The sequence below is a fragment of the Eutrema salsugineum genome, unplaced genomic scaffold (genome assembly GCF_000478725.1).
Source record: "Eutrema salsugineum unplaced genomic scaffold, Eutsalg1_0 scaffold_6, whole genome shotgun sequence".
NCBI lineage: Eukaryota > Viridiplantae > Streptophyta > Magnoliopsida > Brassicales > Brassicaceae > Eutrema > Eutrema salsugineum.
Genome location: NW_006256547.1, coordinates 2,139,659 through 2,159,741, shown reverse-complemented (window position 1 = coordinate 2,159,741; position 20,083 = coordinate 2,139,659). Strand labels below are relative to the sequence as shown.

Genomic DNA, 20,083 nt, shown 5'->3' with positions numbered 1-20,083 from the left:
AATCAAACTTTGTGAACAAAATAAAAATCTAGAAAAGTAATTAAGAGAAATGTGAGTGAGATGAATTAATAATTTTATCATCATTATCATCCAAATTACACAAAACTGATAGGGTAGCGAGGACAACAGAAGCTTCCCCTGGAGTTGTTTATAGAAAAAGAAAAAGGAAAAACAGAGATAAAAGGGTTTAAATAAGAGTGATCACCATCTCTGGCCTCTACCACCACCACCACCACCACCACCACGGCCAAATCTGCCACCGCGTCCTCCTCTGTTGTTACCAAACCGATTATTTCCAAATCTTCTTTGCATTGGTTCTCTCTCTTGAAGTTTAGGCAACTCCTTAACAACCTCCAAGCTTACACTTCCAGCATTCTTTTGCCCAGCAGCAATGAACAGGTCCACGTCTGATTGTGCAACATCGAAAACCGCACCCTGTCCATCTGCTGTTAGAGTTAACCCTTCAATCGAATTTACCTTGTCTTCCGGTAAGAATCTCCTCAGTGTAGTAAATGCAGCTCTGCGGAACCACAAATCATCATCTTAGTATTTGCTTTGAATGTCAGCAAAAAAAGACTTACACAAGCAGAGTAAGAAAGAGAGAGCAACTTACGATGGACTGTACATGGGTCTGCCTGCTTCAAGAAGTAGTGTGACAGAGTTCTCCATTGATGTTAGAACTGACCTTTTCTTAATCTCAGTGAAGCCCTGCAAATAAATGACGATTCATAACTCTTGAAAACTTGCTTTGAGAGAGAGAGAAAGAGAAAAGGTGCTTCAAAAGAAAAATCATTGTGAGACCAACCGCAGTTTTTGCAAGAGCTTTTGCAAGGAGTACTTCTGCTGATAATCCCGAAGTTTCTAACAATTCCTTGGCAGCCGCCATAAACGCAGGAACCACACTGCATTTAACATTTTGTTAGGCATATATATATATGTGGCATTTCCAAGTGGTTTATTAGATTTTACAAGAAGACTCAGGTGTAAATGTGTCAGCATACCTGTCACAGACTTGTGTAATTTTCTCAGCTGCTTCCATACCAACAGCTTTGGCAATATCACTAGGCTGTGGCGCAGAAATTCGCTCAAATTTTATACCAGCTTCTTTTTCAATCTTTGATATGCCCGACTTTCTAGAATCATAAAGCATAACCGCAATTCCAGTGTTGCCTGTAACAAATATAAATAAAGATCATGACAACGATCAAGCAAACCTAACGCTATCAAGAAACTGCACATATTATCAAATAGCCTTCAAAATAATATCTGTGCTTTACCAGCTCTTCCAGTTCGGCCTGAACGATGGATATAATCTTCAACATCACGTGGAGGCTCACACTACATAAGAATCAAACAATATGTCAGAACACCAACGAGGGGAATTAAACAAGAATGATAGAGCTCACGGGCTGCCACTAACCTGGATAATTAACTGCACGTCATTGATATCTAGACCACGGGCAGCAACGTTCGTAGCAACCAATGTCGAAAATTTACCTTTTCTAAATCCAGCAAGAGTAACCTACAATCACAGGACTCAAAGTTAGCAAGATTATACTGCTTTGCCTGGGCAATTCAACAGGATAAGATGAAAAAATTCATTCTCCCTACTTTACATTACCTATTAAGTATGTTTGAAATGAAAACAAATAACCTACCTCACGTTGTGATTGCTGTATGTCACCATGCAAAGGTCTTGCCCCAGGCAACAAACCAGAAAGCTCAGAAGCTTGATCTTTAGTCTCAGTGAAAATTATGGTATTACCCCCACTGAATTCCGAAAGAAAAAGTTGGATAAGATTTAAAACAATTACAACTCCAGAGAAATAATTACGCAAGTATGAAAAGATACCTGCTATAGCAACTGATAATATCAGGAATCAACCGAGACATGGCCTGCTTACTACAGGGAAGACAAATGTGTCTAACACTATTACTGGCCTTCATTTTATCATTACCAACAAGATCAATAGTCTTCTTTTCTGGTTTAAGAAACCTAGCAGCAATCTGGTAGTAGCAAGAAAAAATATCAGGCATATATAGAGAGAAAAGGAATGGAGCCGCAAATCACAACAGCTTAACTCATGAAAAAAATAGTAAAACGAAATGTTTAAAAGGGACGAACTTTTTGCACCCATGATGGCAAGGTAGCACTGAAGAGAAGCGTCTGGACCTTCTTAGGGTCCTCCACCTTCCCTGAAGAATAGAGAAATAAAAATATCAATATTTGAAGAGTTAGTTGCTTCATAGAATGAAAAACAGAAACCAGATTACATACCTAATATAAGTTCAACATCATCAACAAATCCCATTCTCAACATTTCATCAGCTTCATCAAGAACACGGAATTGTAGATAGCTCAGATCAAGGTTTTGCCTTTCAATATGATCCTGCAATGAATATCAATACAAGGTCAAGAGAGCACACAAACAAAAAAATGATGAGTTGGTTTCAGGGAAACTACAATTTCGCTCCAGAAATTTGAGTTAAGAAAAGAGCCAAAGACATACCTTGATACGACCAGGAGTCCCAACTACAATGTCAACACCTCTCTTTAATTTATACTCCTGAGGTTGGTAGGGATCACCTCCATAGACACAGCACGAAGTTAACCCTACTGCTCCTCCGTATGCCTCAAAGTCAGCAAACACCTACAAAAGAACACAATGACATCAATGAAAAGTAAAGAAGCACAAAACAAATTTGCTCCAAATCTTGTAATATAAATACATCTGCTCAAAATCCTTACCTGCTTGGCCAATTCTCTGGTGGGTAAAAGTACCAAAACACTTGGTGGCCTGCCGTATCCATTCTTCCTCTTGCTTTGAGCAGGTCCATTGATCAATGATTCCAATATAGGCAACACGAAAGCCAATGTTTTACCCTGCACCACATATGATCAGCTCAACTTAACCAAGCAAGAGATTCACAATACTGAGGCAGAGAGTCTCGCAAATTTCTAATTAACAGGAAGCTGAAAACTCATAATGATACAAATATTTTGAAATTTCGATAACTTTCAGCTCAGAAGAAGAAGTCATTGGATAAATTTAGGCACTTTTTAAGAATCGACTTCCTCAGAAGTACTCAAAAGCCTCGAAGTTGGACAAAACATAAAATCAACTGAACAATTCACTACAGAGACCAGCACATTATAATTTAAAATAAATAAAAAACTAATTGCAAAATCAAAATCAACCAATACCTGACCAGTGCGAGCGCGTCCAACTAAATCAGCACCATCGAGAACCATATCAAAAGTCATCGCCTGAATCGGGAAAAGGGCTTCGATACCCTTCTGCTTCAGCTTCTCCCTCAACGGAGCTGAAATCCGAAACCTGGAAACGGCGTTGGGGTTATCGACCTCGACATCCTCTACACCCAGCTTCACCTTCTTGCTGCTCTTCTTCTTCTCCGACTTGGAAGTCTCCGGCTCCACCAACTCCGAGCTTGAATCGCTCTTCGCCCCCTCCGATTCATCTACATCCGCAGCCTTGCGCTTCTTCTCCTTCTTCTTACTCTTCTTCTTCTCAGACTCATCTCCATCAGAATCGGAGAGTTTCAGCTTCGCCTCCTTCTTCCCCTTCTTGGAATCCTGCTCTGGGGTGGCTTCCAAGGCTATCTTCTTCTTCATCTTCTTCTCCTCTTTCATGTCGGATAAAGCTAATGAAGGCATTAGAATTTTTCGGAGGCGAAGGTATAGAATCTCTCCTGCTTCTGAGAGGTTGAGGCGGTGGAAACTGAGAAAAGCAGGGAGAGACTAAAGAGGAGGAGTAAGCGTAGGGTTTGGCCACTTCTTATAGTTTCGCGCTTTTCAGAGGCGCCGTTGATCCAAAACCCTAATTAAGCTTTAACTGCAATCTAGTCCGTTGAGTTTAGGTCTAACTTGCCGTTTTTTTATTGGCAAGGGAGAATGCGTGTCGGCTTCCGATCCCCCTGAATAGGTCAAAAATATCAAATTATACCTTTTTCTTTTTACTATAGCTAATGGTAACTTTTCTTCTCCACTTCTAATGGTAACCCAACAAATACACAAAAAGTTAATTCATATTTGGTTTTTACATCTTTTGGTCTTATGTTTCTGGAATTTCAATTATTCCGGTATTTCACCTTGTATTTCGCCTTGTTAATATTATCAAATTCTGATAACCAAAAAAAGAAGAAAATGTGTTCTTTCCGGTTTTAATTTCGATTATGTATGGACACAACAAGATCAACACCTGGTGTGGAACCAAATGACAAACAAAATCTACACACTCTGTAAACTTGAACATAGCTTTATACTAGTTATTACAGATCTGAAGGAAATCTTCCGAGGCCTATATATAGACCCAATCTCCAAGGAACAGTACACATTTATTTATTCTGCATAAGTTCCCTAATATGTTCACACAAAAACCGACATTAAAACCAGAACCATAACAGCTTACAAGAGCAAGCTTGAACCGGCGACAATAAACCCGAGGAGTATGAGCACGATCCTTCTCAGACTAATGGCTAGGACACTAGAATCCGAGGCGCTGTTGCAGTAATTGAAACCATACCATATACTCTCAGGGACGTGCGTGTTATAAGGGAAAGTGACCGCTTTGGAGCCATGGCTATATATCTTAACATTCTCTGGGATCCAACCATCTGGACCAGACCTGTAGAGATACACATAGCATATTTGGTATGTGCATGGTCCGTTTATCTGAAACGTATCTGATGAACATTGCTCGAACGTCCTTGTAGATGGATCGTCAAGCCTTGGTGCGTATATCTGTTTAATGAAACCCGAGCTGTGAGTTTAGCAGAACCAAATAACAAATACAATAATAGACTCGACGAAACTAGCTACAGCCAAACTAATCCACTGAGACTTTCATCTAATTCCAAAGATGTGTATATTCATCTCGAACTCAAATGTTCCAATAATAGAACTCAAGACACCAAAGCCAAATTACCGATCGTCAAGCCTTGGATGCTAGATTTTTCCTATACCAGTGAAAATGCTATGCATATTCAGTAGCTAACTAGCTATCAAGAACTGACCAGGCCATGCTAGATGAGCTCCTACATACAGAACAATTCTGACCAAATCCAAGAATCAGATACAAGAATCAACCAATTCTGTGAAATTAACTTTGTATTGGGATGAAATATTCAAATGGAACCCTAGGCCTAATCGATTGAAAATAAAGGTCTTCTAATCAAAATCTTACCAAATCAAAATCAATTGTTCTGAAGAAACCAAAATTGTCACTCAGGCGGGAAATCTAACCTGGTTTCCGTATCCATCTCCGAAAGCGATGCTGATCTGGTCGCGCGTGTACCTCGATGACGAACAGCTCGTCGAGATGATCACGGTGTAAGAACAACTAGTCCCCACTCTCTGCATCCTCGAGCAAAATTTTACACCAATACAAGGAAAAACATAAGTTTCTCGGGAAAATCCTACACCGGAGTACGAGAAACCCCTCGAATTTCTCCGGGTGAAGTTCACACGGAGATGGAGGATGAAAGAGAGCGAACCTGGATGAGGCTGACATTGAAAGATTCAGCGGCGTGAGGCTCCAAGACTTTCGATTCGGAAACAGAGAGATAGGTTGAGAAGACGACGAAACAGAGGAGAGTGAAGAGACGTCTTGAAACCATTTTCGTGCTTCTCGAAATCGCTCGCAGAGACGAAACTAAGCGAAACGAAACAGAATTCGAGAAGATTAAAAAAAAAAAAAAAAGGGTATCGAACCAACTCGAGCTGAACCGGATCTGACCAAGCCAAATTCAAACGATTTCACTCGCGGTTTGAAACATTTCCGCTCCAATAACCTGCGTATTTTTTTTTCTCTTAGAACCGAATTAAATGGAAACGCTCACATGTCACGAGCCACGTCTCGGTGTCATATGTTAGCTGTTAGGTAGGAGAAAATGTAATTTATGGTACTTTGTTTTTGTGTAGAAAATTGATTAGAGGTTTAGACAAATATCTGTGGGTTATTTATGTCTGAGTCACTGCTTCTAATAAATTACGCATCGACTATATTTATTGAGAAGCCATAGATCTCACATAGTCACATTTTCCGGTCTTCCCTTACGGGTTATGAATTGTCGACTGTGAATGTGTTTATATTATATGTTTCCATGAGAATTATGTTTACTCAAGAAAGTTATTTTTAGCTACCTTTACGTGTATACGTGCAACTGTTACAGCCGGTGCAACCATTTAGATTCATAGTCAAGTTTTACCTTAAAATTATCGAAAAGAAGTACGGAAATATCGTGTCAAATTGGAAATCATTTTTAGTAAATCTCTAGTTAAAGTTTTGAATGATATAATTAAGATTTGACAAGAACGTCGTTGTAAATCACAAAAAAAAAAAACACTGATGCAGCAGGCTTCATATGGAATAGTACTATAAAATAGAACTCATACATTATTAACTAATTAACGTTTCCACAAACTCCAACAACAAACTAGAACAAAGGGATTACACGATACTCTTAAGTCATTAAGTAAAATACTTAACTAAAAGTCTAAAATCTCAAACAACCACAGCCGCAAACGCAAAAACAATCGCAGCAAACGCAACATTAACCAAACTCTCACGACCTCCTCCACGCCTAGAGGCGGCAGACGGCGGCGGCGGAGGCCTTGGCGGGGGGATAGAAGGTGTGTGGGGAGGAAAATAAGGTGGCGTCGGCGGTGGAACGGAGGGAGAAAACGGAGGGAAATCCGGCGTAGGCGGTGGCAAACCGGTGTTGTTGCAATTGTTGTGGCCGTACCAAGTGTTTTCAGGGATGTTTTTGTTGAAATCGAATTTCACGGATTTGGAACCTTCCTCGAAGACCTCGACGGTCTCCGGGATCCAGCCGTCAGGACCCGAACGGTAGATGTAGACGGAGCAGATAGTGTTGAGACATTGACCTTTGACTTGGAATGTGTCCGATGAACATTTCTCGAAACCTCCTCCTTCACTTAACGGTTCGTCTAGTCTCGGTGCAATTACCTTAAGAAAACCCAATAATATTAACATATTTACAATCTTCCTAATGAATTTGACACCTTTATTTATGGAGTATTATTAGAAAAGTTACACATGTGTGAGAGTATATCACTCAGAATGCACACATGCGGCTTGAAGTGTGCAATCCATTTGTTTTTCTTTTTCTTTTTAGATATAACCGATGTAACAACTAATCATCTAATATAAATCCTTGTGCTATACAAACTCGGTTTTATATATACATATATATATATATATATATCATATACTATGGTTTCGGTTCATATTTGATTTCATATTTTTGACTTATCTAAAATGAAAAAAAAGTTTAATCAAACTAAGCCTCGTTTCAGTTCGAATGGCTTTTGGATTATCCGGATTTAACACGCATCCATGGTAGCAACTAGCAAAGAAGATGGAATATGTTAGGTTTTGAAATTGATACAAACAGAAAGATTTGGACCCACACAGGAGATAGAAGAAGAAAACACAAGCAGAGATTTGTTGTAATCGAACCTTGTTACCGTTGGCGTCAGCCAAAGCAACAGTGATCTGATCCCTTGACCAATCAGGGGAGAGACAGCTTGTGGTGACAATCACAGTGTAAGGGCAGCTTTCTTCTTCATCATGAAGAACAGAAGATATTAGTGGCTGGTCAGAGAGGGAGAGAATGGGATTAGTGAAGGAGAGGAAAAGGAGGAGGATGGATGAGAGAGCGAGGAACTCCATTGTAGTGTTCATGAGAGAGAGAGGTGAGAGTTATAAGAAGACTTGAGGTAAGTTTGTGTATTATAAATTGGCTAATGTTACCTTCTTACTTATAACACTTGGCACAACACAACCCACTAACAAGCCTAGAGCTACAACATAGACCAGGAAAAATATCTTCCTGAAGAAAAGTGATAGTTAAGTTGGTAGACTTTTTTTCAGTACTACTAGTTTTGAGTGTTGGTATTAATATCTGAGGAACAGAGATATTTACTTCTGAAACGAAAATTATATTAAATAAAAGGAGTATCACTTTACTTTATAATTTAGACTATTTAGTAAGTAGTTTTTAGTTATTGGACATGAAAAAATATATTTCATTAGCAAATTTAGACGAATAAATATAGTTAAATAAATATTACACCAACCCTTACCCTCCCACCCTTTATTTTCTGAAGGTCATGTTTTTTGGGTGTAAAAGATTTTGAATAGTGAAATCTTTCAGAAATATTCTTCATTATTAATATTTTAGAATGATGCTAGTCTCTATTGATTTTTTTCTTGTTCTATACTTTTGGTATCTCCACACACACACAAAAGAAAGAAAAATCAGTAAAGGCGATATATTGTTAACATGTCGTCTTAACGATGGAAAAGTGACATACACAAACACCACCAGACTAAGTTAAACCATAAGAATGGATCCACCTTTTTTGTGGTTACAAATGTTGGATTGCTTAGAAAACATAACATTTTTTTCAATTTTTCTGCAATCATCAACGTGTCACGAGTATTACACTATTATCAAACCTAACCCCAAAATTAAAAATCTACTTCTCCTACCTACCTCCCCAAATTATATATCTTATCAAATAATCCCTGTACGTGCGAAGATGCGGGCCTCTGCTCCATTTTCACTTCACTTCCCACCTACCTAATTAGCCCAAAGATTCTTGGTAAGGGTATTTCTTCAAAGATGTAGGAAATTACTTTGGACCATGCTCGATCATGTGTTCTGTATAATAGCGTCCATGTGTACCAACCTCCTGAGTTTCAACAAAACCGCTTGGACTGCTTGTGGATTTTCAGTATGTTCCTGCTGAAAAGTTATCTGAGATTGTAAAGGCACTGATCCTCTCTTTCTCTCTGTCTATCTCTCAACAGATTTGACTTGGTCTTCATAAAGTCTGAATTTTTCTGATTCAGGCTCAAGCTGCTTTGAGTCAACCAGGTCAAGTAATCTCGTATGACGAAGAGTCTTCCATGATGAGGAACTTTTTCGTTTGCTCTTTCCATCTTTGTGCTAAAGATGTGAATATGTGAGGAAAGCTTAATTTTTGTTGAAGGCTTTTTTCGAAACAGGGTCTTTTATATCCAACCACTGCAGACGTAGATACGAACCAAGAAACTATACTCATTGTCTCCAAAAGAAAATTTATAAATGAGAACTCCACACATATAGAACAAGTATTTTTGACTACTCCATGAAGTGTAATAACAAAATTCAACTAACCAACTTATTAATCTCTCAACAAAAATCTTAAATTTACAGTGTAATCATAACTTTACCGTAGCTAAAATCTCCAAAAACCCTTATTAATAAATAAATAATCATTTGACGTGATCATCTTCCTCCTCATCTCCATTTATACCAATTCTCTTGCTCCTTGAATCTCCTAAATACTCCATCTATCGCCACATCGAATGCGTCTTTGAAAGTCTCTAACCCGTGTGGAGACTTCGCGTACACCAAATTCGGTATCAAATCGATCACTCTTTCTCTCATCCTCCTCACATCCTCTTTGCTGTACCGTTCCAACACTTCCCTTATAGACGTCGTCCCGTTTTTCACCTCGTTCCGGTCAATAAAAACCGAGTAACTATCCGGTTCGTTCGGTAAAAACCACTGATACTGCATGTAAGCGGTTCGGCGCCAGAAGAAAACCGGAATCGAACCGGCTAACATGCAGTCGAAAATCGACCGGCGAGTGAAACTATCTCCTCGAGGCTGCAAGCAGAAATCAGAGCCGAGAAACGTCTCCAGAATCGCCGACGAGCCGTTCGAGCATTTTCCTCCGGTGCAATCCACCGTCCGGCAAGCTCCACGCGACTCCTCGCAGTGACGGAGAAGCAACCCCCTGAAATCGTTCTCAATCCCGGCGCGAGGCGCTCCGGCGAAACAGAAGAGCGTTTCGCGACGGCGATTCCTGACGAAATCTTGCCATTTAACAACATCGGAGTCCGATCGAGGGTGGAATCCAGTGGGGTAAGGTACACCGACGTCAAAATGGTCCCAAGAGTTTCGCTCAATGAGAAGACGAGTGATGTTACGCATCCCCGGAGTGTAGATACAGTTAGATCCCCAATCGTCGTCTTTAGACCTGCGAAAATCCCATGTGATGCGACCCATGGTAATGAAATGATCCCAGCCGTTGGATCTATTCCAATAAGGTTGTTCCCGGACCCACTCGGTCATCATTTTGCAATGACGGTCACGATCAGTCGCCGCGTAATTGGACCAGAGATATTGACCGACGGCGAGTCCAGCGTAGAACGGGATGTAGAACGCCGTAGCGGAACCGGGATCCAAAGTCCGGCACGGGTGGTTAAGAATCCGGTTATGGAAAATGATCTCCGATACGAATTGGTCAGTCCAGAACCAAGAGGGAACCAAATCGTCAGGGATCACGCCTTTCAACGACGTCGCTTCTTTGCCGAATCCGTCGTTGGAAAGCGCGTCGCAGCGAGAGCTCCAAGGATTGAGATTGTCGCACTGTTGGAGAATCACTTCGTTGAAGATCTTGGGCATGTCGTAGACGAAAACCCGACCCGAATCGCATCGCTTGGAGTCGTCGGATTCGGGTCGGATTCGGGTGGAGAGAGGATGGTTGGAGGCTGCGGCGGCGGGGGAAGGGAAGTTTTCAGGAGAGCGACGGTGAGGGAAAGGGATGGATCGGAGAGTGAGGAAGAGGAGGAGCTGGAGAGAGAGGAGAGAGAGGATGAGCCATGTGCAGTGGCTCCGGGAGGTTGGGATGAAGGAAGAGCGGTTAACGGCCGAGTTTCCGACCGAGTTGAGCGAGTTGAAGGAGTTTTTCCGATCAATGGTGGTGGTGGTGGTGTCGGGGGTTCTGGATTTCTTGAGGAGACGTTCAGGACTTGAAGGATTTGAGACAGGAAGCATAATTATGAATTAGAGGGAAGAGGCGAGAGAGAGAATCTGTCGCCGGAATTATTGGGTCCGTTACGAAGACGGAGGTAAATCCTCCGGGAAAGGAGAATAGTTATTTGGTAGTTTGTTCTTGTGTGGTTCTCGTTAATGGCATAAAGTTAACTCAGAGAGAGAGAGCGAGAACTTTAGAGTGCTCGAAAAACGGGGAGATTCTGTTTCTTTTTTCTTTTTCTCTCTTTTTGCAATAAAACGGAAACTATATTTAATTGGTTTCTGTTGCTATCAAACTAAAATTCACGATTTTTTCCCAAAACTTTTCCGATGTCGGAAATTCTTCCCTAAACGTTGGCCAAGAAGCAGAAGTGTGATATTATTAAAAAGGAAAGCTTCTATATTTGTCTTTGGTGATACTAATTTGCTAATAATCAGCGACTAATCCATGTCTATATTGTTATCGTTAATTTTGCTTTGGTCGTAATACTAATTGTAGCAATTACATTTTCTTCGTTGTTGATATTTAGCTAAAAATTCAAAATTTTAAAATTAATTTTTGATTGTTCATCTTTTAGTCATATCATCAAAATTTATCTATAAATTTACTCCCTTCGTTTTATAATAAGTGTCGTTTTAGATTTCACTTTTTGTTTTAAAAAGAGTGTTATTCTACATTTTCAATGTAACTTTTTATTCTTATTTTTTTTATCCTTTATTTAAAGATAATAGTCTTTATAATTAAATGTTATAAAAGTATATTAATTAGAGGTATATTTGTATATTTTATTAATTTCTTAATCTGTATAAAATATGTCAGAATAACACTTATTATAAAACGGAAGGAGTATAACTTAAAATAAATATGATTCAATCATTATCATCAATCATTATAAAAAACAAAAGTGTCGCTGTTGTTTTTGAGCAAGTTAGAGGTATAGTGAAAGCTGGGAAACGAACATATGATTTTTGGTAAGAATTGATGTACAGTATAAAGAGATCTAATTTCATTGTTAAATTGGGTCTAAATAGGATAAGTTAAAAACTTTGGAAACAATTATAGAACCGATGATTAACCTCAAGGAGTTGGAGACATTACGGAGTTTGAAAGAAATGGACACGTGCCTGTGACATTGACCGTCTGTGCCGGCAACCGACAAGGGAAGACCAAAAGAGCCGGTGAATAGTGAACACTTGGACCTTAGTGTTTTAGACAACGTGTCATTGTAGAAGCAGAAACTATTATTGTAGATTTTTTTATCAGACTTTGTGTCAGAAACTAACTATTGTCTCTCTCTAACCACGTTTTTAATCCAGTATCTGGGAAATAAATCACATTAGTATCTTTCATTAAGGAATTTTATAAATGACTTTACCAAACAAATCACCGGATTTTGGTATACTAGATATTTATAAACTTTAGTATAGTGATTTCTTAGGAAAGCTACACAATTATAAATAAAAAAGGTTCTAACTAATGGAAAACAGAAGAAAATCGTGCTTATGGGACACGTGGCGATAAATCAAAGGTTTCAAATTAGCAACGGGCTACAAAGGGGGGGGGAGCTGCGCCGAAACGGTGACGTTTACGTGTAGGTGACAGATTAGAGTGAATTGTTTCGATGTTGAAAGAATTAAGTAAGCGTCATGTGAGCTTTGTGGCCATGCTTCTTTAATCCACGAGTCATGCCGCATGACGTGTCACTTACTCCAACTTTTTGCCGACAAAATTTGTTTCATTAGATTGATGATGATATTCATTTCTTTGTAAGTACTTCGTTCGATTGTCCAAACCGGTGAAAAACCGTATATAATGAAATTGAATTTTTATTCGGTTTGTGTTGATCTCAACCCAAGCACATAGTGAACTAATATTTGTTCATACCGTTTTATCAAAAAAAATACAGATAGAGAAAAACTCTTGATCGAGAAGATTTCTCAAATCCTGCTTCAAAGCAATTTGAATCTGAAAATCAAACCACTCAATCAGATTGATTGGAATGATCCAGATCAGGAGAAATAAAATTCAATTTGGTTCGGTTCAGTATTCGCCCATCTATACTGGAAAACATATCAATTGTTTCTTTTGTTTTTTACTTTAACAATATTAAGTTTAAATTTTAAAGTAAGAGCTTGTGTCAGGGTGATAATTAACAAATCACAACAAGCGTTATTTTATGGGTCAGAGACTAATACTTTATGTTAAAATTTTCGGTCAAGCGTTCACGAAAGTGTAGGCTAGTAAAGTAAACATATAATTGAGTTTAGAAGTATGGGATCGTGGTATGTGATAATCAAGAAAATAACACAAACAATTAACAATGTAATACTATACATTAATATACACTAGTCACTTCTTTTATACAACGTACATTACATTAAAGTGAACTAGTCAATAGTAAACTAATAACATTTTTTTGGCTAGCAAAAACGAAATTATTCCCGGACTAAAACTATAAGTAATATTGTCAACGACTCAAACATACATGGATACAACTCCAAAAACAAAGTTAGTATTACGCCGAATCGAACGAGCTTTAAGAGCATGTTTATCAAAGAAATTTATTGAAATTTCTTGATAATTATTATATTAATAAAGTTGAGAGAATAAAAATAAAAAAAAAACTATTAAAATCTAAAAGTAATCTCTATCCAATAGAAAGGCGCCACATCAGCATATCAGCCACAAGGATCGCTCCTTCCAATCCTTATATTATATAGTAATCGATCCTTCTCATTTAGTTTACTTTTTTAATTAAAATTGATTTTTTTATTAGAAGAAACCTATCTCGGTTTCTTTGATAATCATGGTCTTAAGTCAACGTTTATAAATAAGCATCGAAGTTCATTGTTCTTTTAGACGTCGAATCGGGTTCTTTCTTTCAAAAAATTAATGTCATTTGCCTAAAAATACTGTACGTTCCACTTGGCATGAAGATTATTCTAGAGTCACCGCTACGCCAACGCGAGAACAAGTACCGGCGTGATAAACTCTCGTGCCTGTTAGTTGTAACACTGTAAAAAAGGTTTAGCTAGGACCGTAGGAAAATAATTAACAAACATTTAGACAATTTTCTGTGTTAAATAACAATTTTTATGTTATCTAATATAATGTTTTTTTCAAAAATAAATAAACTTATATATAAAAATTTATTTAATCTCAAATTAGTCCACATATTTAGTTAAATACATTTTTGTTAATGTTTTAAACTTAAATATTTTATGCAATACATAGTAATATGTACACCACAAGATGACACTTACCGGGAATCGAAAAAGATGATACTAAACCTACTCGTCAATCCATAGTAATATATAGAGAAGGAACGTGTGAGATTAAGTTATTCTTTTATGATGTGTATAATGCTAGCTAGGTGCGTCTAACATAGACAACAAAAATTGCGTATGATAACGAAGTCGCATGGAAACACAATTTATGATAAGTTGACAAAAAAACAAAAACAAATGAAGCCAAAATATTGATAAACCATGAAAGTGTCGGTGTGAGTAAACGCGTTGAATACTGTGATCATTAGTTCTTTATTTTGGCCTCGACAAGAATCATATTTGGAAGCGGTAAAGAGATCGTTGAACGCAAATTACCGCCTTTCCGGTTATTAAAAGTATGGATTGACGAACCAAATAGTTGAAAACCAACGGTGAAATAAGTAAAGCAGGATTGCAGGAAGTTATATCAGCTGGTATCACTTTTACCGGGACGAACTTATTCATTGGTTGTTAAACCTAAGACATACCCGAACTCTAATTCTAGTACAGTTCAGTATTATTCATCATTCTAAACTAATAATGTAATCAAATAGTATTTAATTAAGTCGCAAAAAGGGTGCTTACCAACCAAAAAGTGTGATAAAAAGTGGATTAAATTGATGGAAAAGTTACAAAACCTTAATCATTACTCTTGTACGAAAGACAGTGGTGAAGCACTAGCACTAGACAAAAAAAGATGCACATTTAATAGTTTAAATACACCAAAATAAGAAATGACAATTTCTTCAATGGTATCAAACTGATATTGGATTAAGGACTAAATTATGTAACTTTGCTATAGTCTCGGATTCGATTTTACTGAATACAGAGTAACAGATATACTGCATTTTGCTATAGTCTAGTCTCGGATTCGGTTTTACTGAATACAAATATACTGCACTTAGAGCATTATTATCGCTGGTTTCTTATGAGTTTCTTATAAATATTTAATAATAAATATAATTAAATGAAATATTTAACTGAAGAAAAGTTTCTTATTTGGGAATCATAAAATAAGTTTCTTCTGTCACATGTCTTTACTTAAATGGTTAACAACATATAATAATAAAATATATTGAATTTTTGGTTCTGTAGGCCACGTTTTTAAACAGAATATAATAATTAAAAATTAAATAAGAAATCTATATGGTTTCTGGCGATAATGATGCTCTTAGAGACTTTAGTTTAGGTGTTTGACCTAGCCTGCTTCTAAGACCTAAAAGTGCTTCATATGGTAGGTAGGGGCCTAATTGTTGAAAATCATGGTTTCTTAAATTTTCATTATAAACTGACGACATATAAAGATACAATTGGGTCAACTAGAAAAATAATGGACAAGCCCAACAAATGTATGAATCGGCCTCGTTTAAACCCATAGTGGATTTGCGGGGACTTCATATTAAAAACAATGTTTATTTCCAGAAGGGAATTAAACGATTACAAGGGAAAACAAAGAAACTTTCTACGGTCGGCAATCAAATATCATACTGAAAAAAGAGTCTGTCTGTTATAAATAATGTCCCTGATTCATCTGGTTAGTGTGATGGAGAAACATGCCGAGAAAAAACATAATAAGATGGAGAGTTGACAAACCAATTTGCAAGGTTTACACTTTACACTGAGTGTATAAACGGCCCAAAAAGATTGGGATTTTACACACTGAACTTTTAAAAACTCGGAATACGAACTACTTTTTCGTTTTTTTTTTATAATAGGAAGTGTAAGATTTGAGAATGTTTAACACTTGCTTGGTAGGAAATATGCACAAAGCAAATATATCCAAAATGTAGGTTCCTTTGAACCAAAATTCTCTATATATATATGAAAGGTGAAACCAGAAAAGAAAAATTACCAACTACATATTACACATCAAGGAAACAGTGATCCGTATTTCAAAATCAAACCAAACCAAAAATAGAAAAATTTGCAAAATTAAAACCAAGTTACAAACGGTTTTGTTGTGATTCAATTATTTTCTTATATAAAAGTAGTATGTGAAAAAGAAATCTAGATTGGGAAAGCTCTAGCGAGCGAACAGTGCCTTCAAAACTAGTTTCAACGGCTGAGATCGGATGGTGCATTGCCCACCGTAAGTTTCCTAGGGATGCAAGCCCAGCCCAAAAAAATGAGTTACTACTTACTGCGACAACCATCGTCTCAGCTTTTTGTCCCAGCTTTTTTACTAATGAAGTATACATGTCTTGGCCTGTCACATCTTGCCATGTGTCCCCTATTTCTCTTCTCCCATTGGCTCTCTCATCGTAGGCTTATGTTAATATATTATCTCTCGGAGAGATTATAACAGCATTTTTTTCTATCAGATTTTCGACGCGTAAACAATTGTGACTTACGAGAATGCAAAGCCAATTAAGTATTTTGTATATTGATTTTTTTTTTTTTGTATATTGATAATTTAACCAAAAAAAACAAATTATGTGTAATGTGTATAAAACTCTATCCTAGCTCTTTCTTTTATTTACCAGTTTCAGTTAAAAGAAAATTCCATTTTTGGTGGTGGGTGGAATGTGAACCAATTATATATTACTGTTTTTGGTTGTTATTGTCAACTACCTCTTTTGTACTCCGTAAATGTAAAAGATAAGTGCCTAAAATGTTTATAACATCAATAAGGTATGCCCACGTAATAGAGGCATGTCACAGTTAATATACGCAGCGGAAGCCTAGGAGCACGAGCTTTATGAAAATATAAACTCGCTTTTTCTTACAACTTGTCAAGTAAAAAAGCATATGGATAATTAATTATTGCACAAACGAGACAATTATAAGATGAATAAATGTAACAGATTAGAATTTGATCTGTGTAAAACTCTAAAAGTGTGGTGAATCCATGCACCTTTAAAGCCTAGAGAAACTTAGAGACGCTTGTAGCTGAACCTATACCAGCATTCTAATCAATTATTTATTGTATAATTTTGAGGTGGTTTTTTATTCATTTATTAATTCTTGGTGTCTTGGTCGTGGATACAACTTTCTCTAACGTTATTAATTTTGATTTTTTGGTCACAATATTCCCCAACATTTATTAGAGCAAATAAAACTAGAACGATGATTTTTCTTGGAGTATTAGTTTTTTACTTTGTGGTGAAAACATTAACGAGTAGTCGAGTAGATACATGCAACTAATTCTCAGAATACTCATTTGATTTGACATAAATCGATATCAAAACAATTTTCTAAAAGAATACTTAGTTTTGTATATTTTTAAGTCTTTCCTATATATTTTTTCCAATATATAATTCAAAAGTTTGACCGATAGCGCGGTCTAGACTATGCACGACTGTACAACAAAAGGGACAGTGGCCTATCGATCCAAACCAGTGCAGAAAGAGATATGCTCGGACCAATTTGATTTAAGAAGACCAATCCCTATACTAATCTATTTTCCAATACATTTCGATGAAATACAACATTTATTTACACATTATTTTACTTTTTGAACTTCCAACTAATCAATGGTATAAGCCTATGAAGTTTATTTTCGACATAGATTCCAATTCAGCATGATATGTATTAATCGCAAGGTACAATTCCACCAATTTGTTTCGACTCGATAGTACAATTTTCGTTGTGAAATAACTTAAAAACCAACATGTGACATGGTCTCTATACAATAGTCATAAAATACACATCAATTTGAAAAAAAAATAATCCTGATGCGCCAAAAAAACGAACGGTCGATAATAAGGATAACCACAAAACTCAAACCGGTCCAACCGGTTTCCCCAATCACTATCAAAGCATTAACTAACATTCACAAGAAAAAGCATAGTCTAGTCTTTCTACATCGCGTTCCACGATATCAACCATGCACGCGAATTATCCACCGTTCGATCAAACTTGTAATAACGAGGCGCGTCGTTGATATAGTCCATAGTGGAATGTTCGTTTCTCTCCCTTCCCCTGCATTGGAAAACGGCGTCTACAACAGACGGCGGGTCTTGTCCCCGTCAAATCAACTTTTCTAAATTCCTAACACCGTTAATTCTCCGTTAACCACAAACGTTAATTTTATCCTTATGATCAAATGTACTAATTCGAAGTTGGGGTGGCTAATATTTCCCAACGTGACATTATTATCATTCTTAATGTTCGTTCGATCATAGTTTAAAAACCTTATCAATTGTATATAGATATGGTAATTGTGTACATATATACTCTCACTCTGACATATTTGTCGTGGTCTAAGTTTCTCTCTCATGAGCTCAGCTATCTAGTTATAAAATACTGTACATTATCTCACTATATCACTCTCAATCTCTCTCTCTCTTCTTTAACATCTCTGGCTCTGCATTTCTTGCAGTTCACGCTAATTTCCTGTGCTGGTTCCCTTCTCTCTCCAGCAATGGCAGAAGGAGCCTGAACTTTCGATTTTATTTTTTGTTTCTTGTCTGCTTGGTTGTTTTTGAAGCTTCTCTTTGGTTTCCAACTAGAAAAAAAACTCAACGAGATTTTGGCTTATTACTACTTAAGGAAAGGATAAAAAAAGAGAGAATCAAAGACGAAGGGATAATGAAGGAGACGATGCAGCGAAGGAGTTTATGTTTTGCAATGGTGGTTTTTCTGCTTTTTGGCGTTGCTGCTCCTATGAACGACGAAGGTTGTGACTCTTTGTCTTGTCTCTTCCTGTGATATATGTTGAAAAAAATTGATCTTTTGGGTCATATTGTTTGAAAAAGCTCACTCTCATTTTTGTTTGGGTTGTCCAAGAACAAATGTTTAAGCGGTTTTCTCTTTCAAATCCCTGTTTTGATTAGTTTTCGGCCTTCTGAAACTTTCAATCGAAATTTCGTCTGTATTATTAGAAGTTATCAAATATTCAAAATTTCGGTTTCAAATCTCTCTTTAGTTCCTAAGAAGAAATTCTATCAACATTTGGTTTACCCGAGGAAGATAAAGCTGAAACCTTTTTTCCTATCCAATACTTAGCTCTGGCTTGTTCTTCAAAAAATCCAATCTTTTATCTCTTCTTCCAAGAAATATGATTATCATTACTGATCAGTAAACACTAGAATGCTTGTTCCAGGACTCTTGAAAGATTGTATTTTTCCCAAACTCTCTCTGTTTTTCCCGAGAAAAAAAGGAACTCTAAGCTTGCAAATCCCCAGTGTGGGTGCCTCAGCGAGAATAATTGTGAAAATTCGACTTTGGTGTTATCTAATTTGTTTATGTATGTATAACTATTTGGCTGATATTTTTCGTTTTAACGATTTAATTATTATAATTTGAATTTACGTATTATTAATTAAAAAAAAATGTTTCAATTGAGCCACAGGGAAAGCTCTGATGGCGATAAAAGGGTCTTTCAGCAACTTAGTGAATATGCTTTTGGATTGGGACGATGTACACAACACGGACTTCTGTTCTTGGAGGGGTGTCTTCTGCGACAACGTTAGCTTATCCGTTGTCTCGCTGTAAGAAGATTCTTCTTTGAGCTGAAAGTTCTTTCTATTGTTGAAATGTTTCTCTTCATTTACTCTTTCATGTCTTAATAGTTTTTTTTTTGTTCTTCTTCACTTTGAAGGAATCTGTCCAATCTGAACCTTGGAGGGGAGATATCTCCAGCTGTGGGAGATTTACGGAACTTGCAGTCAATGTAAGTGTTTCTTTATGTGGATTTGCATGTTTCTAAAGTTGTAGATTGTGTTTATTGAAGGCTCTATCCAATTGCAGAGACTTTCAAGGAAATAAATTGGCTGGCCAAATTCCAGATGAGATTGGAAACTGTGCTTCTCTTGTTTATCTGTAAGTCTTTCTTATAAACCATATTTCAATTTTCCAAGTCTTATATTTGAGTTCCATATTATATGCTGTACAGGGATTTCTCTGATAATCTGTTATATGGAGACATACCCTTCTCAATCTCTAAACTCAAGCAGCTGGACACTCTGTATGTAGTTCTACTGTCAACATATTTTTTATCTGATTTTAAGTTCCATATTTG

At 37.0% G+C, this 20,083-nt stretch overlaps 5 protein-coding genes across 5 annotated transcripts in view; 1 reads left to right on the top strand and 4 right to left on the bottom strand.

Moving 5' to 3' along the window:
- Positions 1 to 55: 55 nt before the first annotated feature.
- On the bottom strand, positions 56 to 3,773 carry LOC18012869 (DEAD-box ATP-dependent RNA helicase 7). The gene is made up of 13 exons (XM_006394361.2): positions 3,206 to 3,773; positions 2,750 to 2,884; positions 2,511 to 2,651; positions 2,279 to 2,390; positions 2,126 to 2,196; positions 1,853 to 2,007; positions 1,659 to 1,770; positions 1,421 to 1,522; positions 1,278 to 1,338; positions 1,002 to 1,170; positions 806 to 902; positions 614 to 708; positions 56 to 520 (listed from the first exon to the last, which is right to left on the bottom strand). Exons 1-13 carry the CDS (start codon positions 3,674 to 3,676, stop codon positions 202 to 204), a joined length of 2,040 nt encoding a protein of 679 aa, XP_006394423.1. The 5' UTR covers positions 3,677 to 3,773; the 3' UTR covers positions 56 to 201.
- A 424-nt stretch (positions 3,774 to 4,197) lies between these two features.
- Positions 4,198 to 5,751, bottom strand: LOC18012868 (embryo-specific protein ATS3B). The gene is made up of 3 exons (XM_006394360.2): positions 5,515 to 5,751; positions 5,264 to 5,374; positions 4,198 to 4,762 (listed from the first exon to the last, which is right to left on the bottom strand). Exons 1-3 carry the CDS (start codon positions 5,635 to 5,637, stop codon positions 4,427 to 4,429), a joined length of 570 nt encoding a protein of 189 aa, XP_006394422.1. The 5' UTR covers positions 5,638 to 5,751; the 3' UTR covers positions 4,198 to 4,426.
- Positions 5,752 to 6,415: 664 nt separating this feature from the next.
- LOC18012867 (embryo-specific protein ATS3) lies at positions 6,416 to 7,779 on the bottom strand. The gene is made up of 2 exons (XM_006394359.2): positions 7,503 to 7,779; positions 6,416 to 6,989 (listed from the first exon to the last, which is right to left on the bottom strand). Exons 1-2 carry the CDS (start codon positions 7,725 to 7,727, stop codon positions 6,525 to 6,527), a joined length of 690 nt encoding a protein of 229 aa, XP_006394421.2. The 5' UTR covers positions 7,728 to 7,779; the 3' UTR covers positions 6,416 to 6,524.
- Positions 7,780 to 8,601: 822 nt separating this feature from the next.
- On the bottom strand, positions 8,602 to 11,061 carry LOC18013343 (xyloglucan galactosyltransferase XLT2). The gene has a single exon (XM_006394358.2). It carries the CDS (start codon positions 10,873 to 10,875, stop codon positions 9,331 to 9,333), a length of 1,545 nt encoding a protein of 514 aa, XP_006394420.1. The 5' UTR covers positions 10,876 to 11,061; the 3' UTR covers positions 8,602 to 9,330.
- A 7,488-nt stretch (positions 11,062 to 18,549) lies between these two features.
- LOC18013283 (LRR receptor-like serine/threonine-protein kinase ERL1) overlaps positions 18,550 to 20,083 on the top strand; it is a 6,155-nt gene continuing 4,621 nt past the window's right edge. Inside the window, exons 1-5 of the mRNA XM_006394356.2 lie at positions 18,550 to 18,739; positions 19,415 to 19,553; positions 19,664 to 19,735; positions 19,813 to 19,884; positions 19,958 to 20,044. Coding sequence (XP_006394418.2) covers positions 18,652 to 18,739; positions 19,415 to 19,553; positions 19,664 to 19,735; positions 19,813 to 19,884; positions 19,958 to 20,044 — 458 coding nt within the window. The 5' untranslated portion in view covers positions 18,550 to 18,651. The remainder of the gene's footprint in view (positions 18,740 to 19,414; positions 19,554 to 19,663; positions 19,736 to 19,812; positions 19,885 to 19,957; positions 20,045 to 20,083) is intronic.

What these genes read in the sequence shown, in the direction of transcription:
- LOC18012869 (XM_006394361.2), bottom strand. Translation starts at nt 3,676, where the DNA reads ATGCCTTCATTAGCTTTATCCGACATGAAAGAGGAGAAGAAGATGAAG. An exon ending in TGCCATCATGGGTGCAAAAA is followed by an intron (nt 2,008 to 2,125) that starts GTTCGTCCCTTT and finishes TGCTACTACCAG; the next exon opens with ATTGCTGCTAGGTTTCTTAA. An exon ending in AGACCCATGTACAGTCCATC is followed by an intron (nt 521 to 613) that starts GTAAGTTGCTCT and finishes GTGGTTCCGCAG; the next exon opens with AGCTGCATTTACTACACTGA.
- LOC18012868 (XM_006394360.2), bottom strand. Translation starts at nt 5,637, where the DNA reads ATGGTTTCAAGACGTCTCTTCACTCTCCTCTGTTTCGTCGTCTTCTCA. An exon ending in TCAATGTCAGCCTCATCCAG is followed by an intron (nt 5,375 to 5,514) that starts GTTCGCTCTCTT and finishes TCGAGGATGCAG; the next exon opens with AGAGTGGGGACTAGTTGTTC. An exon ending in GAGATGGATACGGAAACCAG is followed by an intron (nt 4,763 to 5,263) that starts GTTAGATTTCCC and finishes TTCATTAAACAG; the next exon opens with ATATACGCACCAAGGCTTGA.
- LOC18012867 (XM_006394359.2), bottom strand. Translation starts at nt 7,727, where the DNA reads ATGAACACTACAATGGAGTTCCTCGCTCTCTCATCCATCCTCCTCCTT. An exon ending in CTGACGCCAACGGTAACAAG is followed by an intron (nt 6,990 to 7,502) that starts GTTCGATTACAA and finishes GGTTTTCTTAAG; the next exon opens with GTAATTGCACCGAGACTAGA.
- LOC18013343 (XM_006394358.2), bottom strand. Translation starts at nt 10,875, where the DNA reads ATGCTTCCTGTCTCAAATCCTTCAAGTCCTGAACGTCTCCTCAAGAAA.